The sequence below is a fragment of the Anolis sagrei genome, chromosome 4 (assembly GCF_037176765.1).
Source record: "Anolis sagrei isolate rAnoSag1 chromosome 4, rAnoSag1.mat, whole genome shotgun sequence".
NCBI classification, from domain to species: domain Eukaryota; kingdom Metazoa; phylum Chordata; class Lepidosauria; order Squamata; family Dactyloidae; genus Anolis; species Anolis sagrei.
In genome coordinates, this window is record NC_090024.1 from 135,010,094 (window position 1) to 135,026,528 (window position 16,435).

A 16,435-nucleotide genomic window follows, 5' to 3' on the forward strand; every position below is an offset into this window, starting at 1 on the left:
TTAATGTCACAGTCCCAATTCTGACTCTTCTCTCTGCCATTCAAATCACCTTCACATTATGGATGGACAAAGTATGCCCCACCCCACACTGCCCCAAATGGCCATCAAAATAACCATGAGCCTTTGGGAGCATATTTTGATATTTTCGATCCCCTTCCTACTTGTTGTAAATCTCTGGGGTCTTTTTTTTTTCAAAACTGGATGTAGCTGTTTGGCTTCTACAGTGGGTGTTTGGCTTCTAACCCTTTTGAGGGGGGAGGGGGTGCAAACCTTTTTTTGAGGGTCAAAAATTGAAGGATGGGAGAGAACAGCCCTCCATAGTCCTGGGAATAAGAATATAGCCCTTGAAAACTGTCTACTCCTGTTCTAAACAGAATAACTGTCAGGAGTGGTTTGATGGTGTGTTCCTTCATGGCAGTGGGTTGGACTGGATGGCCCTTGTGACCTCTTCAATTTTATGATATTATGGGCCTCATCACATGAGGTGAATTAAGTGTCCTAGGACACTTTCATGACACTTCCTCCTCACTGACCACTGGACACCATCACATGACGTATGGTGACTACCAGTGGGGTCTCGTGGAGGAAGCATCCTGATTGCGGTGCAGGAGTCTTCCCTCAGAACACAGGAGTCTTCCCATGTTCCACAGAAAACTACAGCGCCAAGCCACCACGACGATGCTTCCCCATATGGGATGGGGAAGCACTAGCTGTGGGTGAGGTGGAGTGTGGGGCACCGGAATTGCCCCACTGTCTCCTGATTTGCCATGGATGGGGCCGAATCATCCCACAATACCTCATCCATCTGATGAGGTCCATAGTCACATCAAGATGACATATCACACATTCAATCAGGTTACCTCTTCTATACTCTTCCAACACACATATTCAGGCTATGTCTGGGAAGTGAATGTGCATGATCTGGAGATTAAGATACCAAGATTGCATAAACTTTGGAATACTATTCCTTCTCTTTGAATTACATATCCTCAAATCTTAAAATTATGAAAAACTGGGAAAATATGCATCCCTTCATGCTGTTCTCCAGCTTTCAAGCAAAAATATTGGGAAAGATGGAAGAGATTTCAGAGAATAGAAGGTCTCTGAGCAGGATCAGAGAGATGGACATCAGGGCATGAGGAGACATGGAAGATGTATGCAAATAAAAGTCCCAGAAGTCTACTGCTTGAAACTTTGCCAGATACTGTGGCTCTTGTTGTCATGACATCTATTTTCTTTGGGTATAAGACTGAAGTTTCCATGGTGTCTTTTCACCTCCCACAACAGGGTACAGAAGTGTGCTGACCTCAACCAGATGACTACCAAGAACTTAGCTCTTCTATTTGCACCCAGCCTCTTCCAGACTGATGGGAAAGGGGAGCATGAGGTCAAGGTGATGGAGGACCTAATTGATAACTACGTCTACATCTTCAATGTGAGTTGCTTGTCCATTCACTCTGTGCCTCTTCCTATCTCGCTCCACACAACTCTCCATTGCAGTGTGTTCATTATATCTCCTCTTCTGACTCACAGATTGATGAAGACCAGGTGTTACAGATGGACCTGGAGAACAGTCTGATTACTACCTGGAGGGACGTGCAGGTATTGCGGCTCCTCCTGCTCCTCCTTTCAACACATTGCCCAGCAGGTATGCTGGCAACTGCAGCAGCCAAAATAAAAGCCCACATCCTCTAAGGGTTGGAATCACTGGATGACTAAAAGCTTGATAACAGCTGAATTTGGGCTAGTCCCCTTGTAAAGCACCAGCTGAGATCCAACATCACAGTTACATGGTATAAATCACTATATGTATCTGTGCATTGATTATGCATTACTCATTTGCTGAATGGTATGTTTGGACAACCCAAATTCACAAATGAATACACATGTGCATTCACATTTGCATACACAAGATGCAACATCCCTAAAACACTATGCAGAGTTTTAATGTTTATTTGTCTGCCAACCCACGAAGAAACACGCGAGAATAAAAGACACAACACCAATGCTTTGGATTCAAATTGGGCAACTTTTATTTAACGTTACCTATTTAAGTTCTTAACTTAACTCAAGGGTGTAAGGAACTGGTGTCACCTAACCCAGGTAGTATCACTACCCGATAATAACAATTTCCGGGCGAAGCACCTGGGTTTCGGTAATCAAACCGTATCCCCATCAAGGGAAAGGAATGAGGAGTCTCTTCCAGAGCTCTTGTATCGAGACTCCTTCCCATTAAAGGCCATTAACTACACCTCACCCCTTTAAACTGTAGGTGAGTGTTTAACTTAAGGGCCTTTCACCCCTTAAAGGGGTGCCCTAGGTGCACACCGACTAAAGGAATTTCCCTATCTATTTACGTCTGGCCTATTTAAAGCGTAGCCCACTTCCTCTATCTAGCCCCTAAACAGTATAGGGTAGGCAAAAAACCCCCCCTATAAAACAAGAAGAGGAAAAAATTCCTACCCGGTTCCGCAGGCAACCACAAGATATACTGTTAATGGGCGGGAGTGGTGGGCCAACTTCCAGGCGCGGAATGAGCCTGGGAGGGCCTGGCCTGTGCTAGAAGGCCACGCCCCCAGATGTTCTGGAGGGTTCCTCCAGAACTCCTCCCTGCCTCGTGTGAGGCAGACAAATGTTTTTTCTCTCCCCATTTCTTGGGGAGAGGAAAACTGTTGAGTTGACACAACCTTTAAAGTTTGGTCTGTGATGACTTATCTGTATCCCACACAATCTTTCCCTGATTTTGAAGTCCCCCATTGCTTAATATGCATCTGTAAATCATCCCTAGTAGTGGACAGTAAACAGACATTACTGAAGGAACTTCAATTCTGTATTCTGTGTGCTTGTGCTTCTAGCCGGAATTGGATAGAAACTGTGGCAGACAGTTTATAAATGGCATATCCATTGTGGCATTCAGCTTTCTTTTTTATCATCTAGGAATGCTGTCTCCTCTTTCTCCCACTGCTCCTTATCTTCCTTTTCATTGTTGTGTTACTGCTTTTTTGCTACCATTCATGGCTGCCATGCCTTTCTGCCTGCAGCTCTCACAAGCTGGTGATATCATTTTAGAGGTGTATCTCGAACAGAAGAATCCTGACTGTTGTGTCACTCTTAAGGTAAGCAATATATTTTTAACCATTATTGGGCCATGTGAGGCAGCTGTCTTTTCATACCGCAAGAGAAACCAGTCCAAGAAAAGTTGCTTTGAAAGGAAATCTCCAGGGAATCCAGATCTACTATGTTGTCCATGACTGGGAGAAAAGGTGTGGTCCCATAACAGTCATTGAAACATGCTCTTGCTTTCCTGGTGATTGATTTTCAACTTGGATGTTTCAATGGACTGTAACCCACTGTTCTATGTTAGATTTTGCATCTTGGCTTGACAGAAATTAAGCTCTTTGGGTTCTAGACTTGTTGACCTTGACTGCTTCTTGCCAATCACCCTGCAGGTATCCCCTGTCATGAGAGCAGAAGAACTTACAAATCGAGTTCTGGAGATGCGAAATGTGGCAGCAAGTCAGGATATTTGGCTGACCTTTGAGGTCTTAGAGAACGGAGAACTAGGTGAGTGAGGAAAGACTACTTCTGTTGTATCTGTGTGTGAATAAGCCTGGAGAGTCATTTAAACGTTTGTTTAAGGCACATTGATTTTAATTGTATAATGCCTTTTCATTGAAAAACTCCACAAAGCTGCTAACAGTAATTGAATTTCAATACATCTGGAATGTATTTCCCATTTCAAGGCCCCACATTTTAAGAAGTATGCAGATAAACTGAAGCATGTCCAAAGGACAATGACTACAGCAGTGAGGACTCGGGAAACCAGGTCCTCTGAGGAATAGTTGAAGCCATGAAAGCTTAGCTTTAGTGGTGATAAAGGTCATCAAGATGTGGAGCAGTCTGGACATTCTCTCTAACAAGGCAGTTTGGGATGCTTAACCTGAAGAAAACAATAATTAAAGATTAGTGGGTTTTCCTTTTTGTTTGATGTCCTTGATTGGGATTTTTGTTATAATTTTGTATGGAAATATTTTTATTATTTGCTGTCATCAGCTGAATTTCAGTAGAGAGGCAGAACAAAAAAATTGATAAAGAAAGAAATAAGGAGAATCCTGGCAGCAGTCTTCAAAAACTTCAAGGACCACATGAAGGTGATGGTGCAGCATTAGAAGCCGTGGATGGAAATTGTGATGAAGCAGGTTCTGAGTAAACCATTAGGAGAAATGTCCAAATTGTAAGAGCTGTCCAGCAGTAGGATAAATTGCCTTGGTAGGCTATAGACTTTCCTTTGCTGGAGGAAGTTAAAACAAAGGCTAAGCAGTCATCTCTCTTTGATACTGTAATTGCAGTTCAGATCCTAAACTAAGCAAAGAAGTATCCTCCAAGATCCCTCACAACTCTAAAATTTAATGATTCTATGAAGTATAGAATATTTCACTGGGATCTTTGTGCTTGCACCTCTAGCCAAATTACAAAGCATACTTGACCCTACAGATTTGCTAGATCTTCGTATTGTGTCCCCCCTTGTCTCCTGTTCTGTGAATTCTGACAACATTCTGGCTCTAATTTTTCAGAGCGCCCCTTACATCCTAAGGAGAAGGTTCTGGAGCAAGCTCTACAGTGGTGTAAACTCTCCAAACCCAGCTCTGCCTATTTGCTAGTGAAAAAGGTGCCTATTCGGGAAGGCAGCTGCCTTTTCACTGGTGAGTCAATTTGCTCTTTGTGGAGAGCCTAGCCTGTTGATGTCATTGGGACTAGCAAATCAGTCCCCTCGCAAATGTGGATGTTTGGGTATATGGTGACAATCTAGAACAGGGACCCTCAAACTTTTTAAACAGAGGGCCAGGTCACAGTCCCTCAAACTGTTGGAGGGCCAGATTATAATTTGAAAAAAAACATGAATGAATCCCTATGCACACTGAACATATCTTATTTGTAGTGCAAAAAAAACCACTTAAAACAATACAATAATTAAAATGAGGAACAATTTTAACAAATATAAACTTATTAATATTTCAGTGGGAAGTGTGGGCCTGCTTTTGGCTGATGAGATAGGATTGTTGCTGTTGTTGTGTGCTTTTGAGTCATTTCAGACTTAGGTTGACCCTGAGCGAGGGCCAGGTAAATGACCTTGGAGGGCCTTATTCGGCCCCCGGGCCATAGTTTGAGGACCCCTTATCTAGAATATATGGGTACAATAACACTGCTGGGAATGGACTTCTGTACTGCCAGTGATCTTATTCAATTGGTGGCAACTTCCTATATGATGAATAAAATATAGCCAAGTTTGAAAAACCCATATGGCTAAGAAAGGGAGTGACATTTGCCTGCCGTGATATCACTCCTAACCATCTTTAGGAGAGAACAAAGAAAAGATAATCCTGTGATTCTGTTGTCACTTTTCTCCTCCTGGATCATTTTCAACATCGAAACAAAATACTATTTATGGCCTGCATAAATAGGAATATAGTGTCAAGATCCAGGGAAGTCATACTACCCCTCTATTCTGCCTTGCTCAGACCACACCTGAAATATTGTGTCCAATTCTGGGCACCACACTTGAAAGGGAGATGTTGACAAGCTGGAATGTATCCACAGGAGGGTGACTAAAATAATCAAGGGTCTGGAGAACAAGCCCTATGAGGAGTGGCTTAAAGAGCTTGACATGTTTAGCCTACAGAAGAGAAAGGTGAGAGGAGACTTGATGGCCATGTATGTGGACATCATGTAAATATGTGAGGGGAAGTCATCAGGAGGAGGGAGCAGGCTTGTTTTCTGCTGCCCTGGAGACTAGGACGTGGAACAGTGCCTTCAAACTACAGGAAAGGAGATTCCACCTGAACATGAGGAAGTATTTCTTAACTGTGAGAGCAGTTGTTGTTGTTTTTTGTTGTGTCAGGAGCGACTTGAGAAACTGCAAGCCGTTTCTGGTGTGAGAGAATTGGCCATCTGCAAGGACATTGCCCAGGGGACACCAGGATGTTTTGATGTTTTACCATCCTTGTAGGAGGCTTCTCTCATGTCCCCGCATGAGGAGCTGGAGCTGGTAGACCGGGGGCTCCTGTGAGAGCAGTTTAGCAGTGGAACTCTCTGCCCTGGAATGTAGTGGAGGCTCTTTCTTTGGAGGCTTTTAAACAAAAGCTGGATGGCCATCTGTTGAGGGTTCTTCAAATGCAATTTTCCTGCTTCTTGGCAGGGAGTTGCACTGGATGGCCCACGAGGTGTCTTCCAACTCTACGATTCTATTATCTTTGCTTGATAAGAACCCCATAATGTTGTGAAAACTTGCACAATCTATTTTGTGCTTTTTATTGATTCAATAAAGGTATCACTGCTTTGTGTGATTTGGATTTTTTTATTTTTCTGCATAGCCAGTATAGCTACCCCTGAATATGTTTACCAAAGAACCTGGATGTTGAAGGAAATGTGGCATGTCTGTTGTTCAATTTCTTGAGTGCTGACTCTATCAATCCTCTGCATAGTCCTTTGTTATGGAAACCATGCCTTGCTTGTTTTAAACCTCACTCCCTAAGGTTTCATTGCAGGCATCAAACGAGAGAGCCCCAAATGTGGTCTGTTAAAGTGTCGTGAGGAATGGCCCAAGCTTCTGGGGAACAAGTTTCAGGAGCGTTATTTTGTCATCAAGGACCACAAGCTGCTTATGCTGAAAGAGAAGCGGGTATAGCAAACCAACAGATTCATTTACTCTTCGTCGTTATGTCATGGCTTACTTTGTAAAAGCATATTTACTGACCTTTTGTGGAATTAAACAGGACATTGGTTTTATTTTGTTTATTCTGTTTCCTGTCTTTGGAAGGAAAAATCTGACTTTGTGACTAACCCTTGGCCAGCCAATCTGTTTTGGACACAACCTTTTCCGCTGAGAAGGATAGGGTGGGACTGGAGAGGTGTGTCCCAACATTCATGCAAGACCAACTTCAGGTTTAAATTGGGAGTGTGCACTCTCCCTGGAAGATTGGCACATTTGTTCAGAGCAGAGCAAATGCATTTCCAATGCAGGCTCATGTCTCTGTGTCAATGCTATAACAGATATGAGAGCAAACTTTTCATTTGGAGATTGGGCCTACCATGATCTAATTGTTGGGACTTCTGCAAAACTGTGGAGTTAAAAGGAGAAAACAGTGCCAGTTATGTCAAGTCATAATATTAACTTTTTTATACCCTGATAGTTCCTTGAGATGAATCAGAGACATTTGAAATTCTTTCTATATTGAGTCAAAGAAGGGAACCCAAAATAAGGCGTTTTTCCTTGATTTCAGCACCTTTCAAACCATAAAACACTTTAAGTTGAATTTCACACCAGTGAATGGGATAAGGAAATAATTAGGAAATAATCACATTGTCTGGATGCAGTGAAGTGAATGTGAAAAAAAAGGATTGGCAATCTAAATAGTAAACCTTGAACATGTATGTTTATGTTGCGGTGATGTTAACAACACAATGTACCTGTGGACTAAGGGTTTTCCTTGCTATTATCCACAGAGTGTGAAACCGGAGCGGGAATGGCTACTGGACATGGCCAAAGTTTACATGGGGATTCGAAAAAAGCTGAAGCCACCTTCACAGTGAGTGAGATTGTATCTTGTGTTATAGCTTATCCCACATCTACTGCTATTGCACTAGTCATGGATTTGTGTGTGGATAAATGCCACCTTTTCCCAGAAGTCCTGTCACCAGAGCGTGGGGCATAACTCTGTGAAAAAGCCCATGCTTTGTGTGGAGAAAGCTCAGTCAAAGTCTCTGAAGGGAACATAGCTGACTGGGAAACTCAGGCTTGAGACTTGAGAGTTGCTTTAGGTTAGAATAGACAGCAATAAGATGACAGAATATATATGGCAGCTTCTTATGACCACATGAAATCTGCCAAACCTCACTCCAGTTTTGGTTGATATATTGGAGCTGTTTCACACAACACATTTTTGAGGTGTACCTCAATGTTTATTGTGTACACAAGACAAGAATTATTTCCACTTGTGTGCATTGCAAAGTTACATGTGACAGTGTTAAAATGCACCATTGCATCCTGCCATATGTAAATACAGATACACATGTTTACCATAATATAACAGTTGAAGCAGAGCAAACAACAATAATACTGAAGGAGACAAGAAGCAGAGGAAGTCATTCATGTCCCACCTTTCTTTGTGGTAGGAACATTGCCAAAGCAATGTCTAGTTTGTTTCTCAAGCCCCTTCTACACTACCATATAAAATCTAGATTATCTGCTTTGAACTGGATTATATGGCATTGTAGACCGATATAATCCAGTTCAAAGCTGATAATGTGTCTTATCTTCTTTGATAATCTAGATTATATGGCAATGTAAATGGACCCATGTCTTTAGAAAATATTGACTTACTCTGTATGTATCTCTTCTCTAGGTGGGGTTTTACTCTAGCCCTGGAAAAACAGCAACTGTGAGTACCCTTTCTGTGCTGACCAAGGGGGGTAGGACAATAAGGCTATTTCAATCATTTTGCTTAGATGTCTTTTCCTGTGTATTTTTCTCATCCCAAACAAGGAAAGATGAAATAAACCTGTCAATAATTGCCTGTCTGTGCTATATAAATGGCAGTATAGTTCACAAAGTCCATCCCATGTCCACTGCAGAATACCTGGTGGACTGGTGACACTTTCTGGTTGGCTAACATTCACCCTGCCTAAGCCACTGTTCAAGGTGGAATAAGGGACTTGAGTTTTCTTTCATTGTTGAGGGGGATGTTGGTAAGATAACTGCTTAGATTTTGCCTACCATCCCATGGCAATAATGCAGCAGTGGGGAGGAAGAGAAATATGATTCGTACGTACTCAACCTTTGTTCCTAGAAAAGTTAATATCACAGTATTCTGCTTCCTTTGTGTTGTAACTAGCAGAACATATAGTTACTTGGGTACAATGGGTTCAATGATGAATTTTTGATGGGGACCACAATACTTCTCATTCCAATATGGGACCACCATGTTCAATTGCAACTCACCCCTGAGATTGTGGGGACAAACAGCTACAGATAACTATATTCCCTTCACACTCTGCTTTTGAACTTTTGAAGCATCTAGCAAGCCATCCCATCAATGGAAACAGAATGTTGACCTGTGTTGTTTTCTACTGGAGCATTTCTGGTGTTCCTGCAAGTTTTTCTTGGAGAAACCCCACTTATTGCTCTGGAGAATGTTTCACTGTCTGTTTAGGTAAAGTGGAGGATGGCATGTGCTAAAGTTAAATACAGTAAAGTCTCATTTACCCAACATAAATGGGGCGGCAGAATGTTGTCTAAGCGAAAATGTTGAATAATAAGGAGGGATTAAGGAAAATCTTATTAATCGTCAAATTACATTATGATTTTACAAATTAAGCACCAAAACATCATGTTTTACAACAAATCAACAGAAAAAGCAGTTCAATGCACAGTAAAATTCTGTAGAAATTCCTGTATTTACAAATTCAGCAGCAAAACATTGCAATGTCTTGAAACAGCTGTTAATCTGGGTGGGAGGCAGGCTGTATTGGATAATCCAGAATGTTGGATGAGCAAATGTTGGATAAGCGAGACTCTACTGTAGTACTGGCATTAACTAGTGTCTGCTCCATAGGTATTTGGCATGCACTGGACAATCAGAACTGTGGGACTGGACCACCAGCATCCTGAAAGCCCAGGTCTGTAAAGAAGAAATGCATTGCACCTGAAATATGGAAGTTCAAACTTTTAGGTTATAAACCATCCTGTGGTCAAACACAGCAATTTCCCCTTCAGGAGAAAATCATACTCATGCTTACCGCAACTTTTGAATAACATGCAGCTCTAGGATTACTACAGACATCTCTGTCTATCTAAATTCCTTTCTTTATGACTGACAACAATAGACTATAAACTTATCCAATTTCTCTTTGTCATAACATTATGATTTGGTATGGACCATCTCCTCAGATGTTTTAGGAGTAGACTTTACCTCTGATAATACAGCTGTATGAGATTTACTCCCAAGTAGGCTCCATGCAAGAGTTGAAGGAATTAGCACATTGTGTTATTTCTCTGAAGAAATTGGAAAGAGTTGTATATATACATACTTTGTTTCTTTGTGCATGCATCTGTGCATTACTTACCACAAGGATGGATTAATCTAGATTGTCAGTGTGCTTACTGAAGCTAGAGTTTCCTGCTTTCTTTGGTAAAATGTCATTTCTTTCCAATGCTATTGGGAAGAAAGGCCCATCAATGCCAATTAACTTTGTAGAAAAAAACTTTTTTTTTCTTTTGTGTCAGGAGCAACTTGAGAAACTGCAAGTTGCTTCTGGTGTGACAGAATTGGCTGCCTGCAAGGACGTTGCCCAGGGGATGCCCAGATGTTTGATGTTTTACCATCCTTGTGGGAGGCTTCTCTCATGTTCCCGTATGGGCAGCTGGAGCTGACAAAGGAGCTCAACCCACTCTCCCTGGTTTTGAGCAACTGTCCTGTCAGTCAGCAGTCTTGCCAGCACAGGGATTTAACCCAGGGGTCCTCAAACTTTTTAAACAGAGGGCCAGGTCACAGTCCCTCAAACTGTTGGAGGGCCGGATTATAATTTTAAAAAAACATGAATGAATTCCTATGCACTCTGCACATATCTTATTTGTAGTACAAAAAACCCCACTTAAAAACAATACAATAATTAAAATGAAGAACAATTTTAACAAATATAAACCTATTAGTATTTCAATGGGAAATGTGGGCCTGCTTTTGGCTGATGAGATAGGATTGTTGTTGTTGTTGTGTGCTTTCAAGTCCAGACTTAGGTTGACCCTGAGCTAGGGTTGGGTAAATGACCTTGGAGGGCCGTATCCGGCCCTCGGGCCTTAGTTTGAGGACCCCTGGTTTAACCCATTGCACAACTGAGGGCTCCAAATGTAAAATGAGAGGGAAGAAAGGGAATGGGTCTCCCCTTCTTTGGCTACATGGTTGCATACAGTATGAGGACAAAAAAAATAATTTTACTTCTCAGAGCTAGGAATGGAGGTTTATAAACTAAGACCATAGTAACTGGTGGCTCCAAAATCCTCAGGATAGTGAATCCACTCAAGGTTTTATTGTAAACTAAAGCAGCTCTCCAAACTTGATGCCTAAATTGGTTTCACAACATAGATAGCTTTTTCAAAGCCTGCCAAAAAACTGTAAACACTACCCCATTAAAATAAGAGCCACCAACCCCCAATATCTTCCATTTCTTTTTCCCCAGCACTCCCTATATTCTTTCTTTTTCCTTTAAACACAATGGGATGGAGCATACTGTGCTTTTGTGCGGTATCTGTTCATCCCAGTGGGACTTGTAGAGGCATTTCCTGTGCCCAGAGAGTCTCATTCTACATCAAGTTAATCCGTGTCATCCACATTACTGAGCTCAGCTTCTGGCCTATTTGGAGACATCTGGTTGACCATTGTGGGAAAGAAGGAGCAGGACTAGATAATGCTTCAATCCCAGCCAACTGGTCTTTTTCCATGTTCATTTAAGGGACAGGTGTTCCGTCATTGTTTTGGGTTATGCCTTAATTCAAGTTGGCAGCATATATCACAGTCAGGGAAATGAGAAGGTATCATTGGATCCTGTTGCCAAAAAGTTTGTTTTAATAGTATTTGGAGAAAGGGAAAAATTAGCTGTGTTTGTTTTTACAACAAAGAGCTTCTTCAGCTTTCTCCTCCAGGGTTTTCTTTGCAAGCATGAAATTTCTGAAACGTTAATTATCACATTCCGGTAGGAATTTCAGAAGTGTCTTCAAGGACCCTTTTCTTTATAACAGAATTTTGCTTTGTAATAGTTTTCTGTTTGTAACTGTAAGATGGAAATTCTTTGAACGCAGGTTTTGTAAAAATTAAGTAACTGCACACTTTGTAACCAAAGCTTTGTTCCTTATATCAGTATTGTCTACCAACAGGTGTGTATATGTGGTGGCACAGGATGATTGTTCTTCTTTAATTTCACAAGAATTCTATGTAATTAGTTGCTGGCTGTGTAATAAGCATGCATCTTGCGAAGGAAGAACATTTATTCAACAGATGGTCATTTGAGTTGCTGCTCAGTTACTCATGCTTAAATTATACAAACGGAAGAAAATCTTTCATATTCCAAGGTTCAATAGAGGAAAAATCTCCTGCAGTTCAGAAGTATGAAATATCCAAAGTGTTGTTCTCTCTCCAAAATAATCATAAAGAGTGCAGTATTTGGCCAAACTAAATTTGAATTAATGAAGCAGCATATTTGGCATTCACATAATTCTCTCAACTCAGCCCATTCCCAGTATCAGATCTGAAGGACTGGCAAAAAGGCCTTAAACCAGGGGTCCTCAAACTATGGTCCGACGGCCAGATACAGTCCCCCGAGGTAATTTACCCGGCCCTCGCTCAGCGTCAACCTTAGGCTGAAACTACTTGAAAGCACACAGCAGCAGCAACAACAATCCTATCTCATCAGCCAAAAGCAGGCCCACACTTCCCATAGAAATACCAATAAGTTTATATTTGTCAAAATTGTTATTAATTTTAATTATTGCATTGTTTTAAAGTGGGGTTTTTTTTGCACTACAAATAAGATCTGTGCCGTGTGAATAGGAATTCATTCATGCTTTTTTCAAATTATAATCCGGCCCTCCAGCAGTTTGAGGGACTTTGACCTGGCCCTCTGTTTAAAAAGTTTGAGGACCTCTGCCTTAAACTAGGAAATAGTAATTAGATCCTCTAACTCCTAGTATAACTATAATTGGGTGAAAGTATGTAACAAATAGCATTGTTGCATCGCAGTGGCACAATGGGTTAAACCGCTAGGCTGATGAACTTGGTGACCAGAAGGCTGGTGGTTTGAATCTGTGGGACAGGGTCATCTTCTGCTGTTAGCCCTGCTCCTGCCAACCTAGCAGTTTGAAAACATGAAAATAGGTACCACCCCCGCAGGAAGGTAAATGGCACTCCATTCAGTCATACCGGCCAAATGACCTAGGAGGAGTCTACATACAACACAAGCTCTTTGGTTTAGAAATTGAGCTGAACACCATCCCCAAAGCTGGAGATGAGCACTACCCTTCAGAACCGTAAGGGGAAGTAAACCTTTATCTGTGTATCTGTGTTTTGTTGTTTCTAGGTATTGAATGTGTCTGTATATGCTCGAATCTGCTCTGAATCCCTTGGGGAGATTGGACAGAATATAATTTTATTATTATTATTATTATTATTATTATTATTATTATTATTATTAGAAACACAACAAGATAAGTCCACAGCAGACAAGATCACTCTGCTGGCTGTTGTATTGGATCACACGTCAGACACTTCTCAAGTGTCTAGGACTGTGTGATGTATCGGCGAATAATGTGTGCAGATCCCAGTAAGGTGGTCTTCTGCAGCTGGCACATGGTAATTTTGTCAGCGCCAATTGTGATTAAGCGCATGCCATGGTCTTTAGGCACTGCACCCAGTGTGCCGATGACCACTGGGACCACCTTTACTGGTTTGTGCCAGAGTATTTGCAGTTTGATCTTTTAATCCTCACACCGTGTCAGCTTTTCCAGTTGTTTCTCTTCAATCCTCCTGTCACTTGGGATTGCAACATCGACAATCCATACTTCGTTTTTTTAACACAATTGTGAGGTCAGGAGTATTGTGCTCCAAAACTCTGTCTGTCTGAATGTGAAAGTCCCAGAGAAGTTTGATGTGCTCATTCTCTGTAACTTTTTCTGGCTTGTGATCCCACCAGTTAGTTGTTGCAGGCAGATGGTATTTGTGGCACAAGTTCCAAATATTATTATTATTATTATTATTATTATTATTATTATTAAGCATGGTTGAGAAATTAGTTTGATCTTGGCTTAGTTTTTAATCCAGCCATAGTTTGTCCCAGTTCAGACATAATTATTGTGACAGATAGAAAGAAAGACCAAAGTTCTATCTAGGTAGGGCAGAATATACATTATTTATATTCCATTGATAGGTTTGCTACCACACTTGCAATGTAATGTCTCTTTTTGATAAGCAAGACTCTATAAATCCTTAATAGGATATCTATTAAACTTTAAAACAAAATAGGAGCATCCACATTCAGAATCATTCCACTTCTGAATATCACATGATGGGGATACAGGAGAGTACTCTTGCCTTCATGCTCTGCTTGAAGTATCTGGTTTGGCCAGTTTAACAAGCAGGACATTCATCTAGAAGAGCAGTGGCTCTGGGAGTGCCTATAGGAGACACCACTGTTTTGCTGTTGCCATAAGTAAATTAGTGATCCTCTGAAAGCAGTGGAAGAAGGTGGCACAGGCAATTGTATTTCATGAGTCTTTTGTAAGCATCATTTTGTGTAGTAGAAACAGTGCAGCAATTTGCCAGATGAATTGGAAAGAACAGAGATTTCATCACATTTAATGTCACACTATTGAAGTACATATGTTTTCAAGTGTCTATCAATAGAAATAAAAAGTTCAGTGTTTATGTGAGCAAACTGAATACAGTATACAGTTCCATGGATGGCTGACGATGCCATACTGTGAATAACAATAAATAATTGCTTTCTTTTCTGCATACAGCATGACAGCATCCGTACAGTCATCCTGCGTCGACGCTCTTCTTCTGACTTGGCCAAGCAGAAGTTTGGCACCATGCCCCTGATTCCTCTCCGTGGAGACAGTACCAACCCCACAATGCTCTCTGCTAATCAGACCTTGGTAAGACCTTGCCTGTATTCTGTTAATATCTGGCTTTTCTGTGAAGCAAAGCTTCATCTCAATGTATCACAGTTATTTTACCAAAGTACACCAAACGGCCATTTGGTTATATATTTCCTTCTTTCTCCCAAACAAGCCCAAAAGTAGTAAAATGCTCCTCGTTAATAATAATAATAATAATAATAACAACAACAACAACAACAACTTCATTTTATCACCTCACAGCCTCTGGAGATACCTACCATAGATTTATTTATTTTATTTATTTATTTACAGCTTTTATATTCCGCCCTTCTCACCCCACAGGGGACTCAGGGCGGATTACAGTGTACACATATATAGCAAACATTCAATGCCAATTTTTGACATACAAACATGTACAGACATACACAGAGGCTATTTAACTTTTTCTGGCCGCCAGGGGAGCTGTCGCTTTCATCGTCCATCTGCGACACTGATGAAGCACTTCCGCATTCCCCGCATGCTTCCCCGCTGGAATGTCTTTTTTTTGTTTTTTTTTTTGTTTGCTGGAGTCTTTTTTTATGGCCTCATAAATCAGTTAATGTAGCCTCCCCACACTTTAAGGTGGTACCTAATTTTCCTACTTGACAGATGCAACTGTATTTCGGGTTGCAAAGGTCGACAACAGGCTACACAATTGGTTGGAAACCCACTCCAATCCGGGCTGGCTTCGAACTCATGACCTTTTGGTCAGAGTGATCTTAATGCAGCTGACACTCAGCCAGCTGCGCCACAATCCCGATGTAGGCAAAACATTAGGAGAGAATGCTTCTGAAACATGGCCATACAGCCCGAAAAACTTGCAACAACCCAACTCTATTTTTGTATCCTGCCACCATTTCCCCAAAGGAACTCGGGCAGCTTACATAGAGACAAGCCCGGTCAAACAGAGATTAAAATATAACACACTAAAAATTACAAATACAAAACATCATAAAAACATAACCAACAACAACAACTAACAGCCTAATGTAATGACCATGTACTAAGCTCATGGGAAAGGCAGGGCTTGTGTAATACAGTTGCAAGGACAGGGCTGATAGAAAAGTGAAGGAGTCAGATGATAAGTTTGGTCTAGAACAGCGTTTCTCAACCTGGGGATCGGGACCCATGGAGGGGTCGCAAGAGGGTGTCAGGGGGTCACCAAAGACCATCAGAAAATACAGTATTTTTGTGGGTCATTGAGGTTTTGTGTGGGAAGTTTGGCCCAATTCTATTATTGGTGGGATTCAGGATGCTCTTTGATTGTAGGTGAACTATAAATCCCAGCAACTCAACTCTTAAATGTCAAGGTCTATTTTCCCCCAAAGTCCACCAGTGTTCACATTTGGACATACTGAGCATTCTTGCCAAGTTTGGTATAGATCCATCATTGCTTGAGTGCTCTCTGGATGTAGATGAACTACAACTCCAAAACTCAAGGTCAATGCCCACCAAACTCTTCCAGTATTTTCTGTTGGTCATGGGAATTTTGTGTTCCACGTTTGGTTCAATTCCATCATTGTTGGAGTTCAGAACGCTCTTTGATTGTAGGTTAACCATAAATCCCAGCAACTACAACTCCCAAATGACAAAATCAATCCCCCAACCCCACTAGTATTCAAATTTGGACATATCAAATATTTGTGCCAAATCTGGTCCAGTGAATGAAAATACACAGTTATGAAGCAGCAAATTACAGTTATGAAGCAGTGACAAAAATAACTTTATGGT

General features: G+C 41.2%; 1 protein-coding gene across 3 annotated transcripts in view; it reads left to right on the plus strand.

Moving 5' to 3' along the window:
• Window positions 1–16,435, plus strand: part of ARAP3 (ArfGAP with RhoGAP domain, ankyrin repeat and PH domain 3) — a 56,420-nt gene that overhangs the window by 35,294 nt on the left and 4,691 nt on the right. For all 3 annotated transcript variants that reach the window (XM_060774262.2, XM_067467706.1, XM_067467707.1), the window contains 10 exons: window positions 1,288–1,435; window positions 1,534–1,602; window positions 3,042–3,116; window positions 3,450–3,564; window positions 4,575–4,703; window positions 6,546–6,679; window positions 7,504–7,586; window positions 8,403–8,438; window positions 9,612–9,675; window positions 14,564–14,701. In XM_060774262.2, the coding sequence (XP_060630245.2) occupies window positions 1,288–1,435; window positions 1,534–1,602; window positions 3,042–3,116; window positions 3,450–3,564; window positions 4,575–4,703; window positions 6,546–6,679; window positions 7,504–7,586; window positions 8,403–8,438; window positions 9,612–9,675; window positions 14,564–14,701 (991 nt within the window). The remainder of the gene's footprint in view (window positions 1–1,287; window positions 1,436–1,533; window positions 1,603–3,041; window positions 3,117–3,449; window positions 3,565–4,574; window positions 4,704–6,545; window positions 6,680–7,503; window positions 7,587–8,402; window positions 8,439–9,611; window positions 9,676–14,563; window positions 14,702–16,435) is intronic.